General features: G+C 41.0%; 1 protein-coding gene across 1 annotated transcript; it reads right to left on the bottom strand.

Moving 5' to 3' along the window:
- Positions 1 to 782: 782 nt before the first annotated feature.
- LOC137334915 (mucin-3A-like) lies at positions 783 to 18,780 on the bottom strand. The gene is made up of 2 exons (XM_068000002.1): positions 18,689 to 18,780; positions 783 to 2,085 (listed from the first exon to the last, which is right to left on the bottom strand). The coding sequence occupies exons 1-2, from the start codon at positions 18,778 to 18,780 to the stop codon at positions 783 to 785; spliced, it is 1,395 nt and encodes a 464-aa protein (XP_067856103.1).
- Between the last annotated feature and the right edge of the window lie 416 nt (positions 18,781 to 19,196).

Below are 19,196 nucleotides of genomic sequence, written 5' to 3'. Positions count from 1 at the left end.
CAGCTGTAAGGTGAGTTAATGCATCAGCTGTAAGGAGAGTTAATGCTTCAGGTGTAAGGTGAGTTAATGCTTCAGGTGTAAGATGAGTTAATGCTCCAGGTGTAAGATGAGTTAATGCTCCAGGTGTAAGGTGAGTTAATGCATCCATTTTAAGATGAGTTAATGCTCCAGGTGTAAGATGAGTTAATGCATCAGGTTTAATATGAATTAATGCTCCAGGTGTAAGGTGAGTTAATGCTCCAGGTGTAAGATGAGTTAATGCTCCAGGTGTAAGATGAGTTAATGCTCCAGGTGTAAGATGAGTTAATGCTTCAGGTATAAGATGTGTTTATGCTTCAGCTGTAAGGTGAGTTAATGCATCAGCTGTAAGGTGAGTTAATGCTTCAGGTGTAAGGAAAGTTAATGCTTCAGGTGTAAGGTGAAATAATGCTTCAGGTGTATGTTGATTAATGCATCAGGTGTAAGATGAGTTAATGCTCCAGGTGTAAGATGAGTTAATGCTCCAGGTGTAAGGTGAGTTAATGCATCCATTTTAAGATGAGTTAATGCTCCAGGTGTAAGATGAGTTAATGCATCAGGTTTAATATGAATTAATGCTCCAGGTGTAAGGTGAGTTAATGCTCCAGGTGTAAGATGAGTTAATGCTCCAGGTGTAAGATGAGTTAATGCTCCAGGTGTAAGATGAGTTAATGCTTCAGGTATAAGATGTGTTTATGCTTCAGCTGTAAGGTGAGTTAATGCATCAGCTGTAAGGTGAGTTAATGCTTCAGGTGTAAGGAGAGTTAATGCTTCAGGTGTAAGGTGAAATAATGCTTCAGGTGTATGTTGATTAATGCATCAGGTGTAAGATGAGTTAATGCTTCAGGTGTAAGGAGAGTTAATGTTTCAGGTGTAAGGTGAGTTAATGCTTCAGGTGTAAGGTGAGTTAATGCTTCATGTGTAAGGTGAGTTAATGCTTCAGGTGTAAGGTGAGTTAATGCTTCAGGTGAAAGGTGAGTTAATGCTTCAGGTATAAGGTGAGTTAATGCTTCAGGTGTAAGGTGAGTTAATGCTTCATGTGTAAGGTGATTTAATGCTTCAGGTGTAAGGTGAGTTAATGCTTCAGGTGAAAGGTGAGTTAATGCTTCAGGTGTAAGGTGAAATAATGCAACAGGTGTAAGGTGAGTTAATGCATCAGGTGTAAGGTGAGTTAATGCTTCAGGTGTAAGGTAAGTTAATGCTTCAGGTGTAAGGTGAGTTAATGCTTCAGGTGTAAGGTGAGTTAATGCTTCAGGTGTAAGGAGAGTTAACGTTCCAGGTGTAAGGTGAGTTAATGCTTCAGGTGTAAGGTGAGTTAACGTTCCAGGTGTAAGGTGAGTTAATGCTTCAGGTGTAAGGAGAGTTAACGTTCCAGGTGTAAGGTGAGTTAATGCTTCAAGTGTAAGGTGAGTTAATGTTCCAGGTGTAAGGTGAGTTAATGCTTCAGGTGTAAGGTGAGTTAATGCTTCAGGTATAAGGTGAGTTAATGCTTCAGGTATAAGGTGAGTTAATGCTTCAGGTGTAAGGTGAGTTAATGCTTCAGGTGTAAGATGAGTTAATGCATCAGTTTTAAGATGAGTTAATGCTCCAGGTGTAAGATGAGTTAATGCATCAGGTTTAATATGAGTTAATGCTCCAGGTGTAAGATGAGTTAATGCTCCAGGTGTAAGGTGAGTTAATGCTCCAGGTGTAAGGTGAGTTAATGCTTCAAGTGTAAGGTAAGTTACTGCCTCATGTGTAAGGTGAAATAATGCTTCAGGTTTAAGGTGAAATAATGCTTCAGATGTAAGGTGAGTTAATGCTTCAGGTGTAAGGTAAGTTAATGCTTCAGGTTTAAGATGAGTTAATGCTCCAGGTGTAAGATGAGTTAATGCTCCAGGTGTAAGATGAGTTAATGCTCCAGGTGTAAGGTGAGTTAATGCATCCGTTTTAAGATGAGTTAATGCTCCAGGTGTAAGATGAGTTAATGCATCAGGTTTAATATGAGTTAATGCTCCAGGTGTAAGGTGAGTTAATGCTCCAGGTGTAAGATGAGTTAATGCTCCAGGTGTAAGATGAGTTAATGCTCTAGGTGTACACCTTTCGTATGTACTCAATTTTGTAATTTTTCTCACTTTGATTTTTCAGTTTATTTGATGCCATCATGCGAGTATCATGTTTTTGATCAATTATGTGGCCACAAACAGATCACAAAATCTGAATTCCTCTGGTTGCATAATAATAGATAAACAAATAGTTTATTTTCTTTGGAAAATCACCACATTGACTAAGTTGTCAATAAATAAAAAGCCGTCTGTGTTGCAATATTTTCCAATAACAGTACTCAAAGTAAGTTCCAATAACCGCATAAAAATTGTGCTTTCTCTTTGAACGCATATGTGGGTCACAAATGTATATTGTTCATGTATATGTATATCACAAATAATTTAGGTCTATTGGCACTGAAATTCACTGTGCCCTATTTTGGCTATAGGAAGTTACCCCACATCTTCTTTGTCCCCCACCAAATTCCTTACCCATGCCACAGATTCCATCCTTTCCCCGGCCACTGTCTCAGGTTGAACCAGGCTATTCACAACCACAGCATCTTATTTGACCCCGAGCTGAGCATCTGACCCCATATCCTCTCCATCTCAAAGACTGCCTACTTCCACCTCCATAACATTGCCCATCTCCACCTCTGCCTCAACCCATCTGTTGCTGAAACTCTCATCCATGCCTTAGTCACCTCTAGACTCGACTATTCCAATGCTGTACTGGCCAGCCTCTCATCCTCCAAGCTCTGTAAACTTCAGCTCATACAAAAATTTGCTGCCTGTATCCTCTGCTGCAGCAAATTCCACTCACCCATCACTACTGTCCTTGCTGACCTACATTGATTCCTGGTCTGCCAACGCCTCCAATTTAAAATTTTCATCATCCCTTCATGGCCATGCCCTTCCCTGTCCCTGTAACCTCCTCCAGCCTTACAAACCCCCCCTGCCCCCACAACTCTCCATTTCTCTGACACTGACCTCTTGTACACCCCCTCCCTTCACCCCTCCATTAGCGCCCATGCTTTCAACTGTCTAAGCCCCATACCCCCTAAACCATTCCAATTCTCCACCTCTCTCTCCTACTTTAAGACCCACCTTGAACCCCATCTCTTTGACCAAGCTTTTTGTCACCCCTTCCAATATCTCCTTCTTTGACTCAGCATCCATTTCTGTCTGATTAGGCCTCTGTCAAGCTCCTTGGGACATTTTTCTACATTAAAAGCACGATATAAATGCAAAATATTGTTGTTCTTTTCCTGATATGCTCTCCACATTGGGAGCATGTATTGCTAACATTTTCCCAATGATCTCCAGACCGCCAGACAATACAGAACTGACTTTACGAATGTGTACTCACTCGCCATGATAACAAGCAGTTGCAAAATTGCACATTACATGTACTTTTGGTCTTTGTAAGAAATCATGGCTACTTTTAGCTGAATTCTAGAATCCAAGATGATATGCCTCTTTTAATGAAAAACAGAAGAATGTCTGTTTTTCTCTGTAATTAATGATGTACAAACAAAATCACAGGACTGCTTAGCTTTGAAAGAGGAGATTTCTGGGAATCCAATTTTGTTAGAGGACTATTAATCACGGGGGAAATACTGTCATTCTCCCATTTTGCATTAAAATATGAGTTTCATCCCTTAGTTAAAGGGTTAATAATCCAAACACACAATGAATTGATACCTAATTGTGCTTTTTGCAGAAGCTATATTAATGCACAAGGCTTTATTGTTAATTGCCACAAACCTAAGCAATGTATACATTGACATTATAAAAATGCTGAGTGGCATTATTGGAGTAACTTTTCGATGTTCATGGGCACATTTACTGAAAGTTGACTCATTGTTTAATTTATCCTCTAGCACTGAGTCTTAGAATATTGATTAACTCTGATTTATATTATACACTGGTTCATCATCAGTAGTTTATTCTCGATTTTTTTTTATACTGACTGCACTACTTTTACACATAAAGAAGGTTTCGGTTGGTGTAGTGAACAGCACATCTCCCATAAGAATTTGCCACTGTACTTTTTAAATGTATTTGTGTAATTTGAATTTGATTAAAGATAAATAAATGTTCCACAAATACCTTCTTGTAAAATTAAGAATGTTAGTTTTTAATGTAATTGTCCCTATTTGATTAGCAAGTATTAGAAAGTACACCAAAACTTGGCATGATCCTGTGATTCCAATTCACTAAATGTTACTTTTTAATGTAATAGTCCCTACTTCATTAGCAAGTATTAGAGAGTACACCAAAACTTGGCATGACCCTGTGATTCCAATTCTCTATCAACTCCCTTGTTTTATCAATCATAGCTTGAAGTCTGAATCTGTTATATAATTTCTACGCACTTTAATGTCCTCACTAATCATAATGGGCCTAATTGGACTCATCGCCTAATGGGCTATTTTGTTACTTTTCTTTATCCACAGAACAATAAGTAGCTTTAACAGTCTTGATAATTACTTTCAACTACTACATATAATGCTCATCACTGTATTAGAATTCACAGAGGAAAGAATGCCTTGTCATAATCAGGAGAAAAATTGATTTTCTGAAATTTTTCTCAGTGTTCTCAAGGGAGCAATTTTTGTCTGCTTCAATCATACAATCCTTTAGAAATGTTATTCTAAATCTGTTAACAAAAATTATTTTGCTACAGACAAATTAACATCTTAAACTCTAGAGATGCTCTTGAAATGTAAACTTATAAGAAAATAAGAACATATGAAATTGGAGCAGGAGTAGGCCAAGTCTGCTCTGCCATTCAATAAGATCATGCTTAATCTTCTATCTCAACTCCACTTTTTCACCCTATCCCCATATCCCTTGATTCCCTTAGTGTCCAAAAATCTATTGATCTCAGTCCTGAATATACTCAACGACTCAGCATCCACAGCCCTCTGGGGTAGAGAATTCCAAAGATTCACAAACCTCTGAGTGAAGAAATATTTCCTCATCTCTGTCCCAAATGGTCAACCCCTTATCTTGAGACTATGATCCCTAGTTCTAGACTCTCCAGCCGGGGAAACAGCCTCTCAGCATCTACCCTGTCAAGCCTCTAAGAATTTTATACATTTCAACGAGATCACCTCTCATTCTTCTAAACTCCAGAGAATATAGGCCCATTCTACACAATCACTCCTCATAGGACAACCTTCTCATCCCAGGAATCAATTTAGTGAACTTTCGTTGCCTCTAAGACAAGTGAATCCTTCCTTAGGTAAGGAGACCAAAACTGTACACAGAACTCCAGGTGTGGTCTCACTAGAGCCCTATATAATTGCAAGACCTCCTTACTCTTATACTCCAACCTACTTGCAATAAAAGCTAACACACCATTTGCCTTCCTAATTGCTCACTGTACCTCCATGTAAACTTTTTGTGATTCGTGTACAAGGATACCCAAATCCCTATGACTACCAACATTTCTTAGTCTCTCACCTTTTAAAAAATATTCTGCATTTCTATTCTTCCTACCAAAGTGAATAATTTCACATTTTCCCACATTATATTCCATCTGCCACCTTCTCGCCCACTCACTTAACCTGTCTATATCCCTTTGCAGCCTCTTTGCTTCCTCTTGACAGCTTGCTTTCCCACCTGGCTTTGTATCATCAGCAAACTTGGATACATTACACTCGGTCCCCTCATCTAAGTCATTGATATATATTGTAAACAGCTGAGGCTGGCTAAATGCCGGCCTCGCCAGCGATGCCCACATCCCATGAACGAATAAAAAAAAGCACTGATCCTTGTGGCACCCCACTAGTTACAACCTGCCAATCGGAAAATGACCCGTTTAGTCATACTCTCTGTTTTCTGTCCGTTAACCAATCCTCTGTCCATGCTAATATATTACTCCCAGCCCCATGAGCCCTAATCTTGTGTAAGAATCTTTTATGTGGCACCTTATCGAATGCCTTTTGTAAATCCAAATATACTACATCCACTGGTTTCCCCTTTATTTACCCTGCTAGTTACACCCTCAAAAAATCCTAATAGTTTTGTCAAACACCTCTGCCACTGTTGCCTATCGGCTAGCCAGCCCACTCTGGGTAGAGTATTGAAACTTTACTATAGGAACATAGGAACAGGAGTAGGCCATTTAGCCCCTTGAGCCTGTTCTGCCATTCAATGAGATCATGCTTGATCTGTGACATAACTCTATATGATGCCTTAGCCCCATACTGATATATTTGCAGAATACTTTAAAAAAGAAAGAAAGACTTGCATTTATATAGCGCCTTTCACAACTTCGGGACTTCCCAAAGCACTTTACAATCAATGGAGTACTTTTGAAGTGTAGTCACTATTGTAATGTAGGAAATGTGGCAGCCAATTTGCACTCAGCAAGGTCCCACAAACAGCAATGTGATAATTACCAGGTAATCTGTTTTAGCAATGTTGGCTGAGGGATAAATATTTTTCCAGGACACCAGGGAGAACTCCCCTGCTCTTCTTCGAATAGTGCCATGGGATCTTTTACATCCACCCGAGAGGGCAGACAGGGGCCTTGGTTTAAGGTCTCATCCAAAAGGTGGCACCTCTGACAATGTAGCACTCCCTCAGTGCTGTAGTGTCAGCATGCATTACATGTTTAAAGTTTCTGGAGTGGGACGTGAACCCACAACCTCTGACTGAGAGTGCTACCAACTAAGCCACAGTTGACGCAGCTCTTGTTAGTAATTTCTGAGATTCTCTCCTCATCTTCCTTGCTTTTGTACGTCTTTCTTAACCTCATTCCTTATTTTCTCCTATTCTTTCTTATTTTTATCATACCCTAGTTTCTATTGTTCTATTAAATTTATTAAATTTATATCTTCCTGTGACATAATTGCTTCTAATTACCTCAGTTTATTTCCAACATTGCAATAAATGCACTTGATTTTTTTTTGTTCATATTTAATGCCATTCCTTTTCCTTTGATTTTTTTTGTCCAAACTGACATCTCATTCTTTTCTTTCAGTCTTTTCCCAGTTTATATCTGTGGAGAGGTTTAGGGAGAAAATTCCAGAGCTTAGGGCCTAGGCAGCCGAAGGCATATATCTATAGCTGCATATCATCCATTAAGATCAGTAGACTGAAGCTCAATGAATGCATGTCTCCCAAAAGGTTTCTTATAAAAATAAACTATTTCATTTTCTAACGAAAGGACAGAGCAAAAATACACCGTGGACAAAACACTCAAGTTATGTCACATTATTACCAATTGGAAAAGCAAACAGTGGCCAGTCTTCATCTCACTTTGTGTGAATGCAGGATAATGCAGCAGGCAAGTAGCTTCAGATGGCTGTGTGCATTGGGGCCCCGAATGCAACATTTATTTGCAACATTACATGTGTATTTCACTGCTAGCTGCAAAGTGTAATCTGCAGTCATATGGGCATAGACGTGCATGAGTTAAAGAGTTTAAAGTTTGTGAACAGTGCTGCCTGGCTAATGCAAAGCAGGTTGCTTTAAAGTGTTTGTGATATGCATGTCAAGAGCACGTAGTTTGAGTTAAACACACTCTGGGTACTCTTGTGTCATTGCATTCTTCTTGATCCCTGACAATTTCTTCCTCCTCTGCTCCAATGACCTGTGGAAGTGGGAGAGCACGTTGACTCAGTCAGCCACCTCATACTACACCTGTTTCATATTGACCCTCAAAGGAGGGTGCCCCTTGGCACAACAGATGGCAATCTAAATTTGTTGCACCTCCTCCAGCAATATGTCAAGGGCCTCATCATCGTGAAAGGGTGGGGGGGGGGATGGATTGTCTCAACAGGGAGCATATTCCAATGATGGAAATGAATTGACCTAGCAAAATCTGCCATTACGTTCCTCAACCTCACGCTGTGATCTCAGTAACACTTGTGCTGGCATTGCAAAATCAGCCTTCCAATCTTGTCAAACTGATCTATGCTCTACTTTGCTGCTTTGTTTTCTGTTGTTGAGACACTTGATAACTTCTTAAATGGAACACCGAAGATCACCACCAAAAAGGTAAGTTGTTAAAAAAATACTTATCTGAATGTGGAGTCGGGCAGCAGCAGTCTCGAAGACTCATTGCTTGCTCTGGCCAAAAGGGTTATATTGTGCCAATGGAGCTCAGCGAGTCATTCATGGAGGAACAAATTTATCTTACTTTAGATATGTTTCTTTGTGAGAGATTCTGGCATGATTTCAGGGGAATAGTGCAACTCTACAATTCCATCTAGACTTCCTTTTCTGCATTTATAAAGGAAAAAAGCAGAATGACTTATTAACAAGCCACACTTTACACAAGTATACGGACTCCTGATTTGTTGCACTATTGGGGCAGTAAGCTGTTTATCTCGAATTAGTTCCAGTATAGTGGTTGGATGAAACCAAGTTATAAACCTAAGAAATAAATTATATTCTTTTCATTACTATACTGCTGATGAAAAAAAAAAGATTTTAATTTAAATAAAATTAATTGAACATGTAACTGTACTATTTAATCCTGTTTCCAAGCCAGAGATGCTGCATAGTTCTAGTAAAAAGTACAGAACAGGAACGGTTCAAAAATAGATAAGTTCATATTCATGAAATTGAACTGACAGGAAGAATAATAATTTAGATGAGCAGTACCACCAAATATAATACAGTTTGGACATAATTAATAGCAGTATTATAATTCCTATTGCAAAATTATAGTTTGTTTTGGAGCAATAAACATTTAATTAATATTGTTCCATATAGAAGGCTCAAGAAAGCATGCTGTTTTTCTGTTATATCATCAAAATATTAAATATCAAAATAAGTGAGCAATGTGTCATGACACGTTGCGTGAAGTTATGCTTAATTGTTCATTATTTTCTTTAGGCTATGATGTTGCATTCAATTAAGAATGTTGGCAAAAGCTTCATTAATTACTATTTCAGAAAATTTGTGCCATTCAGTCCTACAAGGACATACATTCGAAGCAACTCCAAACAAAAGTATTAACAGGAGATTAAAACTCCACCTAAGATTTTCTTTACTTTATATGTTTGATTCTAATTTTATTCAAGTCCTTGTCAAGAGAGCATAAACCAGAGAGATGTACGAATAATCACATTAAAACTGGAGAAAGGTGTGCATACCTCAGAGCCTGGCATGGTCAATCTATTCATGGTCAACTTCTCCATGAGGGCCTGATTATGCCCTTCAACCAATTAGCCTTCAAATTTCACCTCCTCTAGCACAACTACTACCATTACTTCCATGAGGCTGTACCTCCTGAATTCAACAATTTGCAATATTCGGTGTGAGCCAACTCCCTTGGAATTTTTCCTCTGCTCCCCAACAGTGTCCTACAAACACATCTCCACCCTGTGCATTATACTCATCTGCATGTCAAAGCCTGGTCAGAAAACTGGAAAGAAGCCTGCCCATCTGTTAAGGGAGGAGGAATGACAGGAAGTATGGAGACAGACCCTCAATCATTATCGCAATAAACTGTATGGAGGCCAACTCAAGATTATATCATGACCTCCACACAAATTCCACAAATTTCATTGCTCCAAACCAGATGACTGCTGGATGGGCTGTGGCCATAATTACAACCTCCGACACATGTTCTAGTCCTGTTGCTGCATGCAGCCATATTGAACAGCGGTCCAAAGAACCAAAAAAAATGACTAATCTTGTAATTCCAATGCTTGGTGAGCCTACCCACTAGAGAGTAAGGATACCCTATCACAGCTCTAGACATTAGCTGCAAAATGGCCTCTCACCCCCTCTGATGAAGTGCAGCCCACCTCACTGCAATTACGTGACTAAAGCACACGTGGGATATATTCCAATCAGAATAATTGTGTTGTACAGTTTTCAAGTGGAACTGGAGAAACATCAAGCAGTCTAAAGCCCATTCTTGGAGACTAATTCAGTATAAACTGTCCTCATTCCGCCACATTGACAACAACAATGACTGCTAGTAGCCAAGGCCACTCCTTCCCCTCCACTCCACATTCCCAGATCCAATTAATCCCCAGAGACCAGGAGCAAACAAACTACCTCAACCCCTTGAACTGTATTACTCCCAGTGCAAGCACTGTCATGCCATGAAACCTAGATGTATTAATGTGCCTGCCCACCAGCACCATGCAATCAAAATGAACAATGGCTTTCTAAAATATATATGTCAATGCACATGTTTGAGAACTCATTGAAAAAAAAACAGAAAAATTTGCAAAACAATACTGAAGTAATCTTATACTATGAACTACCTAAGTTCAGAACAGAACATTTAATTAAGCAGAATAAGAGATGAGATCATAACATTAATGCTCAGTTTGAAAAATTAGTTATGGTAAAACAAAGGGTGTATTTATGCTACAACAAAGGGTGTATTTATGCTACAACAAAGGGATAATTTATGCTACTACAAAGGGTGTATTTATGCTACAAGGTTGTTGCGTAAATGCACCCAAAGTATAAAACATGGAAACCTTGCAAGTGTTCATGGATGCAAGTAGCAATCAAAACCGTACAGAGGCAGGCACATCTATTACAAAGAAACCTGGAGCTATGAAGTAGCATTCTGCTGGCACATGCAGTGTCAGCAATGGTCAGGTGTGGCCTGAAACTTGGCTCCATGTCTTTGCAGACATGCTGCAATGCTGATCTACGGTGATAGTGCCATAGAGTGTTAGAGAGACCAACCTCTTTTGCAACCGCCCATTGCAGCCTTCAAATGGAGACTCTTTTGCTGGGCTGCTCTGTCATTTGCCTGCAGACGCATACGTGCACCTTGTGTTTCCTTTACCTTCATGTTTGCTTGTCTTAGTCCCCTGACCCTTGAACCTGGCATAGGCACAATGGGATGAATTTTTCAACTTGCCACCTGGGTGTAAAATTTGCATTGTGGATCAGCCGCCCATTATAGAAACCATTCAAATTTAATTTCCATTGATTTCAATGCAAATGAAAATTGGGCAGTTTCTATAATGGGCAGCTGATCAGCGACGTCACGCCGAAAATCCACCTCAATGGGTTGAGATGCCTTTTGAGACTCTTCAATAACTTCCAGAATTTGTATCCCCCTATTGTGACACATGCCTTTAACTTTCACTTAGATGCAATTTTCCACTGCCACTAGTTGGGGTAGATTTTCAATGGAATACAAATCAGGCGAGTTCTATAATGAGCAGGCGCCCCGTGGTGTGCTGTCTACCTGCATCCAAATCTGCACCTGAAGCCATGCTGATGAGTTGACCATTGAAATTTGGGTGCAAACAGCAGCACTTCCATTTGAGTTTGTCTAAAACCTGCCAAACAGCCATCCAGCTCTGGACTATGCCAAAAGCAAAACAATTAGGCTAAGATGTTTAATCTTGGTTAGAGGCATTAGAAAAAAAGGTGTTATCTGGTTTCCCCCTCACTTGAACCAAGTTCCCTTTTAGCTTATTATGGGGAGTCAATAATGTTTGTAGAGAAGTCAGATGTGCTGTATTCCTGATTGAAGGGGAAAGGTAGTGGTGAACGGCCTGCATGTGTAGGGGACAATAGGAAATAGTACAAGTATGCAAGTTTTCCTGGTACTTCTATGTGACAATACTGCATTAAATCATCAGTAGAGAAGTACTTTTCTTCCAGCATATCAGACAGTGATGGCGCTTAAACTGTAAAAACGAGACTGCAGCAAGGACATATTAATGCTAAAACCTGTCTACATACACTTAAAAATCAACTACTTCCTATGTTAGGAAAGTTCTGCTACTGTCAGCAAAAAATAAGGAGACAGTATCCTTCATGCACAATGGGTGAACAGGTGATATTCTTTTGTGCATCATGCATGTAAGCAGTTGTACTGTGCAATACTGTATTGAATTCCTCTTCAGAAAGCCGTTGTGCTCTGTTACAATGTTTTGAAGTAGTGATAACCTGACCCAAAAAAATTGCATTCTATTTGTTGAAGCAGAAAAAAATGTAATAGTTTCAGAAATGTTTCATGGCAAAATGAATAGCTCAGTTCATTTAATGTTTAGAAAATGCCATTTTTTTCCTAATTTATTTTAAAATTGCTTTCCGTGACTTAAAGTTCACAATTAATATTGTATGAAGAGAGTTTAGACTCGTGCAAAGGGAACTAGTAGGGAAGTATTAGATATTTAGACCACCTTCTCAGTAAGAGAGATAAAAGAAATAAGGGAATTGCTACTTTGTTTCAAGGTAAGTACTTTTTCTGGATGCATCCCATTATTAGACTATTAATTCTGCAATCTCTACGACTCCCCATTTCCCATTGATGGTTCAATATATTGCCTTTTAATAAAATTCAAACACTAAAAGTTGCCCTGCAAGTGAAAGAAAATGTTACAATGGTAATGGAAGATAATGTTGTCTATATGTTCTTTTTTATTCTGCATATTTTTAAAATAATGGATGGTTAGGAGTATGTTATAAGATTGTAATAGAATCATTGGAGTAGAAATTGAATCTCGTTGTTCCCGTTTTCTGGGCGGAAAATGGGAGAACAGAGGTGCACCCGGACAGCATCGGAAACATGTTTATAAAGGGCCTAACACCTATTTAAGGACCTCCTCCTGAAATTGCGCTGCCCTGAGCAGAGGAGGCGCCAGCCAACATTCCTTGGTTTTTCAAGGAGTAGATGCGGCCTAACAAGCAGCCACCAGCAAAAAACGGTATTTCTTTGTTAAAAAAAACCTTCATGTAGTGGTGAAAGGAGCAGGAGCGTTCCTCCCTGCTCCACGGAACTCGAAAGGGTTTCTGCCAGCCTAGGATCCCTTCCCTCTCATTCTCCTTCCACCCACCTCCACAAGCACTTAGCTGAGGGCTGCTGCCAGGGTCTCAGCAGCCTTAAGTTGACCACCGCTTCTCCAGCAAGCTTCCTGGGGACAGGCAGTAGGTGATGGCAGCTTGGCGGACTTATTAAAATGAGGCCTAAGGACCCGTATCGATTGGTTAGCCAAATCTGCATTTTTGTCAGTGAGCTCCCAGCCATCTATCTGCCAGGGTGGCGGGGGGGGGGGGGGTAAAATCAGTGCTAACGAGGTCTCAGGTTCCTATGCAAGGTTAAAGGGAGCAAGGGTCTCCAGGGCTGTGACAAAACGAAAGCCTCATATGAAAAAGTTCAATTTTCAGAGGCTCTGCAGTGATTTGATTGCCTCATGATGGATTCCACTTCTTGGGCGTGAGGGACAGATTTAAAATTTAAGGAGCTGCCTCCCAAGGCAATGCTGGATGCCTGTTGTACACAGTCATGCCAAGCGTTCAGGATTGCTATGCGGTAATGTTGGATAATATAACGGATAGTGTTATTACCACCTCATTAGAATCATTTAATTTTGGGGTTCAGATGATGATGATTATAAATTGGGCTGGTTATATTCAGCTGCTGTTGTATCTTGCATTGTAAAATCCCAGAGGTAGCAGCAATCAGTGGGGAGTCAGCATAATGGCTCACCAGCCGTTTTTCCGCCCACGTACATCCCATTGCTGATGGAAATCAGGCAATAAGGTCTCTGAAAATCATGGCCAAATTTTCCCAATTTACTTCATCAGAACCCCTCATAATTTTGAGTACCTCTATCAGGTCTAGTTAAAGATGACATAATTAACCACAAGATTGGTGCTTTTACAATTTATAATCATCATCCAAACCTCCCAAATTAGATCAAATGTAAAATAATGTGGATGCTGGAAATCTGAAATCAAAACAGAAAATGCTGGATTTACTCAATAGGTCAGGCAAAATCTATGGAGAGAGAAACAGAGTTAACAGGTGTTAAATTGGGCCTGTAGTGCCCGTTGTTTCGGCAATACACGGTCTCTCCGACATCCAGGATGGCGGTCTTCGCTGCGCACGCACGTTTCCAGCGTGACGTGCACCGGACGCCATCTTGGTATAAGAGTTAGCGCATGCAAAATGCCGAACGTCGGAAGCATCTAAAGTAAGGAGAAAATGGATACAATCAGTGTGCAATGCTGATTTAAAGTGATACACACCATTTTGGGACTTAACACTCAACTCATGCACAGTCTTAACCCCGACTATCTGAATTTGCCTTAGAGTGCCTGGAGGACACCCATCAGCGCTATTTAAAGGGACTATGCAGGATTTACAGGTTAGTGGCTGGATTATTGCTTCTGGCTGTCAAGACATTTGTAACTGTTTTTGGAGGTCTCCTATGCTTGAAAAATAGGACGTGGGGACATAGCCTAACATTTAGAGCCAGGACGTGCAGGAGTGAAGTTAGGAAATGCTTCTACATGCAAAGGGTGGGAAAAGTTTGGAATGCTCTTCCGCAAACGGCAGCTGATGCTAGCTCAATTGTGAATTCTAAATCTGCGATTGATAGATTTCTGTGAACCAAGGGTATTAAGGGATATGGGGCTAAGGCAGGTATATGGAGTTAGGTCACAGGTCTGCCATGATCTCATTGAATGGTGGATCAAGCTCGAGGGGCTACATACTACTGCCACTTGCTGCCTCCTGATATGTGCCACCTTCTCCTGCAAGAAAGCGGGACGTGTGTCTGGGTGATGTGCCTGTCTTGGTTGAATAGCTGCCAGTGTGTGTAACCTGTGAGTTGTGGGTGGGCGGCTTGCAACATTGGTAATGTGTAAGGGTGAGAGGAAGCATCTGACTGGAAGAGTTGAGTACTGATGGAAAGAGTTTGTTGGTGTGTGGGTGATAGGGGTGTAATGCGTGGAGCAGTGGATGCGGCTAGTGGTGCAGTTGTTAGGAGACGCCACTTGACAGTTGACCTCACTCACTTAGACCACTCATGTCAAAGCATCGAACTTCTTCCTGAACTGCATCCAAGTTCATGGTGCTGTGCACTTCCTGACTTTGTCCCCCTCTACCTCCCACTGCCTTTTGGGTGTATGTCTGGAGGGCATCTTGCCCCCCCCACCCCCATTGCGGATATAGGATATCCATCCTTCTGTCCACCTCTTACACCAAGGCCTCTAGTGAACCTTGGTTCACGCACTCTCACAGACTTGGTACAAACTCAGATCGGCAGATTGGTGAGGTCGGATTGCAGATTGGAGGATGTGAGATTTAGTAGTGCGCAACCCTTATAACATAACTCATCAGTTTGTAAACATAGGGATGGGAGCTGCATCTGTGTTTTGCATGTGTGATGTCTGATCTCCGTTCAGACTCCGGGAAGACAACAGACTGTTATTTTCAGCGACTAATAGGTACCAGTTACCTTTAAGAGATTTTTAAGAGACAGCCTGCCTTTCCTAAGGAAGGATGTCCTTGCCATAGAGGGAGTGCAGTGAAGGTTCACCAGACTGATTCCTGGGATGGCAGGACTGTTGTATGATGAGAGATTGGATTGACCAGGCCTGTATTCACTAGAGTTTAGAAGAATGAGAGGGGATCTCATTGAAACGTATACAATTCTGACAGGGCTAGACAGACTGGATGCAGGGAGGAAGTTTCCCCTCCCCTGGGGAGTCTAGAATGAGGGGGTCACATTCTCAGGATACGGGGTAGGACATTTAGGACTGAGGTGAGGAGAAATTTCTTCACTCAGAGGGTAGTCAACCTGTGGAATTCTCTACCACAGGAGGCTGTGGAGGCCAAGTCACTGAATGTATTTAAGAAGGAGATAGATAGATTTCTAGACACAGAAGGCATCAGGGGTATGGGGAGAGAGCGGGAATATGGTATTCAGATAAAGGATCAGCCATGATCATTTTGAATGGCGGAGCAGGGTTGAAGGGCCGAATGGCCTACTCCTGCTCCTATTTTCTGTTTCTATGTTTACAAGATTGAGGCTCCCCCTGCTGGTAGAAAGTGCAAAATGCACTGAATCCTCATTTAACGCTGATTCGGAACGCTGCTTGCAGGTAAGTCCTCAGGCCTGACGAAAGTCTCGTCCTGCCTGCGCAGGGGCCATTGGGCACGGGGAAATAGCGGATTGTGCTACCCCCACCCAATAATAGGCCCTATCCAACTTTTCCCCCAAAGTTTCAGGTCGATGACCTTTCATCTCCCAAATTCGATAATGGCCCCGAATTTGCTACCTGCAATACAGTATTATTTTCTTTCATTATTAATGGAACTCTTTTTGAGTAATGATTGTGCCTGCCATACCTGACAGTATATATTATATCTTTAAATTATGATGACTTTCACAAAATGGTTTTTCTGCCTTGTGATGTCAAAGGATATTAATTACTTTTAACCTTCTGTTTATTACCTGAATTCATTATTGTCAATATATTTTAGACAGAAAGTAATAAGAGAACAGCAGAAGAGCAAGTACAATACCATTTTGTTCCCCAAGTGCAAATCATAAATATTTTAAGTGTGCATGAATTATGAAGGTCTTTCTTTCAAGTAATGTTAAACATTATAGAATTTAACAGAGAAGGCTCATGACAGCTTTCCTTTCCCTCTAAAAAGAAACAGCAAAATTCACAAGCATGGAAGATCATAGATTGTAGCTCTGAGCTCTTTGGGGCAGAGGAGAGGAAGTTAGTAGCATTCGTTCCAACCTTCACATATTGCAAGAAGCCATCTGCTCATTCATCTATGAATACTAATACACCTGCCTAATAATTCAAAAACACTTTCTCTTTTTTTAACCAAACATAGTAAGTAATGGGCTGGAAATTGCTGTGAGCAGCGAATGACCCGTGCTCACGTCTTTACGTGCTAACTTTCCCATATTGTATCCGCGGCCTTTAAGAACATAAGAACATAAGAAATAGAAGCAGGATTTGGCCATACGGCCCCTCAAACCTGCTCCACCATTCAATAAGATCATGGCTGATCTTCAACCTCAACTCCACTTTCCCGCCCGATCCCCATATCCCTTGATTCCCTTACAGTCTAAATATCCATCGATCTCAGACTTGAATATACTCAACAACTGAGTATCCACAGCTCTTTACTGCGGGAATTCCTCTAATGCGAACCTGAAAAGAGTCCGGCATTAACTCCCGCGAACCTAGGACCTATGTGGCCGATGAGACGATCTTGCTCTCTCCCGTCCACCAATCAGGCTGCAGCATTGTTGACAGGCCGTGAAGAGTCAAAACCATGAAGTGAGAGCTACAACAGTAAAATCATTGTAAAAACAGTTAAAGACACTGAAATAAAGAGAGGGTAAGAAATATCGAATTAAAAGACAGAGATAAAAGAGATTGAAAGAAAAAGTAAAAAAAAATTTAATATTATCTTTTTTCAAATGTCACAAAAGTAAAAGCAAAAGCCCAAGGGATCCAAGAGATAGTAGCTAGTTGGATCCAAAATTGGCTCAGTGGCAGGACGCAAAGGGTAATGGTTGACGGGTGTTCTTGCAATTGGGAGGCTGTTTCCAATGGGGTCCCGCAAGGATCAGTACTAGGTCCCTTGCTTTTTGTGGTATATATTAATGATTTGGACTTGAATGTGGGGGGCTTGATCAAGAAGTTTGCAGATGATACAAAAGTTGGCCGTGTGGTTGATAGTGAGGAGGAAAGCTGTAGACAGCAGGAAGATATCAATGGACTGGTCAGGTGGGCAGAAAAGTGGCAAATGGAATTCAATCCAGAGAAGTGTGAGGTAATGCATTTGGGGAGGGCAAACAAGGCAAGGGAATACACAATAAATGGGAGGATACTGAGAGGTGTAGAGGAACATAGAGACCTTGGAGTGCATGTCCACAGGTCCCTGAAGGTAGCAGAACAGGTGGATAAGATGGTTAAAAAGGCATACAGGACACTTTCCTTTATTAGCTGAGGCATGGAATATAAGAGCAGGGAGGTTATGCTTGAACTGTTTAAAACATTGGTTAGGCCACAGCTTAAGTACTGCATACAGTTCTGGTCACCGCATTATAGGAAAGATGTGATTGCACTAGAGGGGGTACAGAGGAGATTTACGAGGATGTTGCCAGGGCTGGAGAATTTTACTTATGAGAAAAGATTGGATAGGCTGGGGTTGTTTTCTTTGGAACAAAGAAGGCTGAGGGGAGATTTAATTGAGGTATATAAAATTATGACGGGACTAGATAGAGTGGATAGGGAAGACCTATTTCCCTTAGCAGAGGGGTCAGTGACCAGGGAGTATAGATTTAAAGTAATTGGTAGAAGGATTAAAGGGGAGCTGAGGAGAAATCTTTTCACCCAGGCGGGGGTCTGGAACTCACTGCCTGAAAGGATGGTAGAGGCAGAAACCCTCAACTCATTTAAAAAGTACTTGGACGTGCACTTGAAGTGCCACAACCTACAGAGCTACGGACCTAGTGCAGCAAAGTGGGATTAAGCTGGATAGCTCTTTTTCGGCCGGCACAAACACGATGGGCCGAATGGCCTCCTGCTGTGCCGTAACTTTCTATGATTCTATGTCCAACAACTATTAAAATCTCAATGAATGAGATTCCACATTTTTTAAATTTAATTTTCGGTGCCAGAATGGTTGCTTGGCAGTCATTAAGACTTATCACGCTGTTAAAACTTAGATTAGTGGGAGAACCTTCACCACACGGACTGCAGCGGTTCAAGAAGGCGGCTCACCACCACCTTCTCAAGGGCAATTAGGGATGGGCAATAAATGCCGGCCTCGCCAGCGACACCCACATCCCATGAACGAATAATTTTTTAAAAATTAGACCTGATATATTTGAGCGTACCTTTTTTAGTCTATTTTAGTGGGTACTTACCGTGTTCCAGCTGCAAGTTCACGCTCCTCCATTGTCACATCACTGGCAAACCAGGAAGAACAAGTTCCGGATTTCTGCGTTTGACTGCGCATGTGCGGTCGCCAGAACTTGCTGTTCAATTACGCCACTAATAATGGTGATGCTGTTAGACTCTCCGTTATTTTAAAAGCAATTTCCAGCCCATTTTATTCAGAAATTTTCAATTTTCTTAAACAATACGAACGCTGATAATTGCTAATGCATCCAACTTTATGCTCGTAATAACCAATATGCTCCCCCAATCTATAATATATGAAGAGTCTTGCATCTGGCACACACTTCCCACTCACCACAACGACTTCCCATTGCCACATTTTTGCCACCACACATTCCCCATCACACTTTGTTGACTAGCTCAGAGTAAAATAGCAGAAAACAAAATTGTAAAGGTCGCAATGTATCAATCAAAAGCAAGGAAAATAGCTGGAAAGCTGCCAGTGAGATACTTATAAGGATTTAAGGAAACAAC

Source organism: Heptranchias perlo, chromosome 18 (assembly GCF_035084215.1).
Source record: "Heptranchias perlo isolate sHepPer1 chromosome 18, sHepPer1.hap1, whole genome shotgun sequence".
Lineage (NCBI taxonomy): Eukaryota > Metazoa > Chordata > Chondrichthyes > Hexanchiformes > Hexanchidae > Heptranchias > Heptranchias perlo.
The sequence above is the reverse complement of the archived record's forward strand: the minus strand, read 5'-3'. Positions and strand labels throughout refer to the sequence as shown.

Bases quoted from the DNA above. Each gene is read 5' to 3' on its own strand.
- LOC137334915 (XM_068000002.1), bottom strand. From the start codon at position 18,780: ATGCGCAGTCAAACGCAGAAATCCGGAACTTGTTCTTCCTGGTTTGCC. The intron at 2,086-18,688 runs GTAAGTACCCAC...GTGTACACCTAG, and splicing joins GAACTTGCAGCTGGAACACG to AGCATTAACTCATCTTACAC.